Source organism: Carlito syrichta, unplaced genomic scaffold (genome assembly GCF_000164805.1).
Source record: "Carlito syrichta isolate Samal-C Ts95f unplaced genomic scaffold, Tarsius_syrichta-2.0.1 Scaffold261395, whole genome shotgun sequence".
Classification (NCBI taxonomy): domain Eukaryota; kingdom Metazoa; phylum Chordata; class Mammalia; order Primates; family Tarsiidae; genus Carlito; species Carlito syrichta.
Window position 1 is genome coordinate 315,405 of NW_007205491.1, and position 5,197 is coordinate 320,601.

The 5,197-nt window shown below is 54.9% G+C and overlaps 1 protein-coding gene across 1 annotated transcript in view; it reads left to right on the plus strand.

Annotated features, from left to right (window-relative positions):
- ARRB1 (arrestin beta 1) overlaps positions 1-2,142 on the plus strand; it is an 89,328-nt gene extending 87,186 nt beyond the window's left edge. The window contains exon 15 of the mRNA XM_008052193.2: positions 1,253-2,142. Within this exon, the coding sequence (XP_008050384.1) occupies positions 1,253-1,413 (161 nt within the window). The 3' untranslated portion in view covers positions 1,414-2,142. The remainder of the gene's footprint in view (positions 1-1,252) is intronic.
- The last annotated feature ends 3,055 nt before the right edge of the window (positions 2,143-5,197 follow it).

Genomic DNA, 5,197 nt, shown 5'->3' on the forward strand with positions numbered 1-5,197 from the left:
GGGGTGGAGGGTCATTTGCATATATGCTTATTAACCCCTGAGGAGCCGCTGGTCTAACCCCGCCTGCTGAGAGCCGCCTCTGCTCGCCTCTTCAGCAGCCCGCTTGCCTGCATGTGACTTGAAGGACCCTCCGTGCCTGTTCCTCTTCCTCCTGCCTTGGTGGGGTCTGTCTTCCTCCCTCGTCCTTGCACGTCCGTCCGTCAGTTCGTTCGTCCATCCACAGCGCCTGCTCGGCTCACACAGGGCTGGTTCGCGGCCCTGGGCTCGGCTCTCCTGCCCGCCCACGCCAGCCAGTGGACCCAGGCCGTGGGGTGGGCGAAGGGCTTGGGATCTTGTTGCTTCTGACTCCTGAGGACCAACCGATGCAGATTTCCCTGCCGTCAAAGGCCATCGCGTCACCGGACAGTGGCCAGAGGGGCAGGACCTGGGCCAACAGCGCAAACCACGGCCCGGGGCCACGTGGCTTTCTTGCCTGAGTCCAAAGCCATCCTTCCCTTGTCCCCCAGGAGAAATCTGGGGTGGGGTGGGGTCTCCAGTCACCGTATGAAATTGCCCCCTAAGCTGACTGAGTCCTGTTGGGGCAGGGGACACAGTGGGCCCCTGCGTGGTCCCATGTGGAGGTGTTTTATGGTAGAAGGGAACTCGCTGTTCTTAGAAGCACTCCTGAGACCTGAAACCCCATGCAGGCCTCCCCTGCCCCCTGCACGGGTCCCCTGACCCCCTGTTTAGACTTACTACTCTCTGCCTCAGCCCCTGTCCTATGCAGGATCCCTCAGGGTAGAATTTGAACTGGCACTTCCTGGGAGAAAAGTTCTGCATGGTCTTCTCTTCCATTGAGCCAAGCCCACTCCTTCCTGTCCAGGATCATAAGTGCTTCCTAAGGGTAGTGTCTTGGGTGGGCGGGTGGGCAGGCGGGGTTTGTGGGGCCTGTTCTTGGGGGATTCAGAGTATGCTGTGAGACCCCTGGCTGGCCTCTCACAGTGGGAATAATTCCTTCCCATGGCTACAGAACCACACCGTTCCCGGGCTCACTTTTCTAGCCCTCAGTCCTGAGGGTCAAACGCATATCCCTCTCTGGCATTTTCATACCTCGCTCGAGTCTGGATGTGACTGTCCCCCATGCCACGGGTGGGCATCCAGATGGGGGGCATTCTGCCTATGGTCAGCCCCAGAGGCCAGAGAGGGTGGTTCTCTCCCGGGCCCCGGAGCCAGACTCTGTGTCACCTCTGGTGAGGCTTCTGGATATGCCTACTCTCCCTGCCCCTGCAAACACGCCGCATTTTCCTTGTCTCTCCCACCAGTGATGACGACATTGTATTTGAGGACTTTGCCCGCCAGAGACTGAAAGGCATGAAGGACGACAAGGAAGAAGAGGAGGATGGTACCGGCTCTCCACAGCTCAACGACAGATAGACTGGGGCTGGCCCTTCCTCCGGGCAGCTCCAGGTCCACTCTCATGCACTAGGATGCTTACTCGTCTTCTACCTGTTCTGGTTTCTCCTCCTCCCCTTTGTTCTTCCAGTTTCTACCAGGAGGCCCCAGCGGGCTTCCAGGTCACGGTGATGAGCCCCGGCCTCAGGATGGGCTCCACATCACCATGCCAACAGGACCACACGGCACCCCCCTCACCCCCACTCTGCAGTCACCTCTCCACTCCCTCCCTTTCCATGCTGGCTCCCCAAAGGCCACCAAGGTCCTGGCCTTGGGATTTGACTCCAGATGGGGAGCGGACCAAGGAGGATGGGGCGGGAGGGATGCAGTGGTGGTGGGCATGAGGGATTGGAGGGTGGGGAGGAGGGCTCAAGACACATGAGAAGATGTCCACGGTCCCAGGTGGCTAACACAGTCCTGGCAGCTAAAAGATGACGGCATTGAAGGCCACCTCCTTCTGGCTGGGAGGGGCAGACCTGTGGATAGATTCTCAATGCCTTTTTGCAGTTCGGACCCACCCAAGACCTCTTCCCTTCCACGTTCATTCCCACCCCATGTCCCCCTGTGTCTTATGGTGACATTGGTGAAAGTTCCTAGACCCCAGGAATAGAGAAAAGCAACCGGACTTTCTTACCAGCAGTTACTTAGACTAAGGCAAGCTGTGTGAACTAGCCCAAGCGTATTTCAGTACTGTCAGGACGTGACATCTTAGCTATCTTGTACTTCATGTATATGCACAGAGCAAAAGAGACAGGGTGGGAGGGGGTCTTCAGCAAGCACCAGCTCTCTGGCAGAGTGAGCTGAAGTTCCCGAGAAGGGTTCTAGAGTGGGTAGGGAGCTCAGGGATGGGGGCAGGGAGTGGGAAGAGAAGAGACTGCCTTATGTCCCTTCCTTTGTGGGCTTAACATGATTAGGCACGAAGCAAGGCTGGAGATCCAGAGGGAGTCAGAGCCACTGGCGTCCTACTTCCTCCTGTCATTCTTCAGATCTGGGCTGGCCCTGGAGACTGGAGGAGAGGGCCTGAGGCCACCATGCCCACAGTCAAAAGGGGTCCTTCCTCAGAAAGTGGCAGAATCAGTCCACTGAGATGCCTTCACCCAAAGGAAGGAGACTGCTAGGTAGCAAGAAAATCTTTTCTTGGGGAGTCAATGACCCCAGTAGTTCCCAAAGTCATTGGTACGGAGTACCCATTGGCTGGTGGTCGTGGTGATTAAGACCTGGGGTGTTTCCCAGGGAAACTGATGAGGTAGAAAGTGTTAAAAAGCTATCCTGCTTGTCTGGCCTTTAATGCTAATTTGCTGTGTGACCTTGGGCAAATTTCTTCCCCTCTCTGGGCCTCAGTTCCTCACTTGAAAAACCAAGGAGTTTTGATCACAAAGGGCCTTCCCAGCTCTGGCCTCCAAGAATTTGTGGACTTTGGAGCTTCTGGTCTGGGTGGAGTCAGAGCTGTGGACTGGTCTGTCTGGCTCCAGAGGGGAGTCTTTGCACCTTAGAGGTGACAGGGCCCTACAGTACACTTAGCACACCCCCTCAGGCCTGGGAAGGGCCCTGATGTCAGGTTTGGCCACAGCTAGCTAACGTGAATTGCTCAAGGAGGGACAGAGCTTGTATTTGTTGAGGCTTGGCTGAGGGGCCTGTGGTAGGGCTTCTGATACTTAACAGCCCCTGTAGATGCTGACACCCTGAGCTTCACCCAAGCACATATATCAATTTTCAGGACAAGGAGGGGCTCTCTCAATTTCTCCTCCCTTTCATGCCTGTCCTATACTTCCCTGAAAAGGAAGACAACAAAAAATTCTTATTATACAAGTTGGATCTCAACCCTTTTCCATCCAGTACCTGCTGGGGTGAGCTGTGCAACCATTTCCCATGGTGAGATGACCCAGTTCACAAGCTGGCACTGCACCTTCTGAATTTCATCACATTCGGCCCAAGGGACCTATCCCCAGGTCAGAACAGAGTCAGCTCTGGGCAGTCACACACTCCTGGCCAGTCCTGAGGTCCAAGCTGCAGTTGCTCCAAGCATCCAGCCCCTGCCAGAGCTTGCTGAGCAGTTTGTACCTAATTGGGGCAGCTGTAGAGTTGGTGAGATGCTTAACAGCGCATGGCAGGCATGTGTGCTCCAGTGGTTTCCTCCAAAACCTTTGGGGCTGACTCAAAACCCTGTAGCATTTGGGATGACCACTCCCCTGCAGAACTGTTCGTCCCACCCTAGCACATGCACACAAAAGGTCTGTCAGACTAGTTTCTTGAGCTTCCTCCCAACAGCACACCTAGCTTTTGAGGTTTAGCCCAGTGTTATTTAACACATTTCCTCTGCTGCAGGGAAGCATCAGAACCTCGTGTGTTTTCTTTTTTTCTTTGAGCCAGGCCTGCATAAGGGCAAAAGTCAAGTTTGGTTGAGTTCAGCCTAACCATCCTTTGCTGATAATTTCTCTACCCTATGCCGGGCATGGAGACACAGAGATAGGTGAGTCCCAGTCCCCATCCTCAGGAAGCTCACGGTCAAGGTCAAGGGCAAGTCATAGGGGGAAGTAACAGGGGACCGTTGTCTTCTGGGCTCCTTGGTTTCTGCTGGGTAGTATAGTGCCTTGATGTGAATTGGAGAACAGTGTCCCTTCCAGATGGATTGAGACCCACGCTAGAATGTGCAGCCTTGTGAGTGATGCACAGGTTGGACTTTGGTGCCACCTGCCCCTTGGCCAGGCACCCTGCTACACAGCTATGTGCTGCAGCTCTGAGGGACACACGGATCAGAGTGTTTCCTTCGGCCTCTTCCTGAAGAGGAAGGCCTAGATCATCTTTTAGAGCTTCTAGTCAGCTCCAGGTACCATCCCCCAGCTCTCCTGGAGGCTGCAGGACCCCTTTCCATTCTGGAGTCAGCCTTTCCAGGGGAGACCTTGGATGAAACTAGGGGTGGGGAAGCCTCGCCCCAGGCACCAGTTCACAGCATTGACTGTTTCTATGTCAAGCGTTTGAGGCCCGGGCTGGCTAAGCAGCCCCTCGCTGGGACTTACCAGTACACTATGTGGGTGGCATGTTGATAACCAGTCTGGGCAGGGAGGATGAGCATACTGGGTGAAAACCCACCATGTCAAGCCAGGAGGACTTCCTCAGCATTTCAACCAACGGCAGAGTTCAGTCCCTGTGAAGATAAGGACTAAGTTATTTGACTGGTCCCCACAGGCCTCCTCAGCCTCGAAGGCCAGACAGGCTAACATGTTGGTTTCACTGGGAGAGGTCCTGGCAAACTGGTTCCCACATGGTGCGGTGAAAGGAACTCTGTCCCTAGTGCCACCTCTCAGTCCTGGCTGTCACCAACCGGGTAGATGGCCTTGTGCGTTACTCAACCTCTTGGGCTCAGTTTCCCTAATTGTAAAATAGGACAGTAATCCCTTACCTGCCTGACTAAAGGAACTGTCATAAGGCCCAGGTGAGATGAAAGTCAGTGGCCAGTGCTCTGTAAGTTGCAAATGGCTGCACAGGTGTGGCCCTGCAACTGGAGGAGCATGACCTGAGGTCCCATAGGAAGTTTGCTGTGCTCTGAGCCCTTCCACTAGTCTTCACTGCTCACCCAGTTTCTCACTTAGGTGTCAGCCAGAATGTGGCCTTGGTGACCAAGACGGGAGGAAAATCAAAACACTAGTCAGGAGCATCATGCCCCCAAATAGTGGTCCCAGCAACCAGGATACAGAACTTGTGGATATCATCAGTGATTGGGAGAGGGGGCATTTTGGACCCTCCCAGGCCTGGTGTCACCCACATC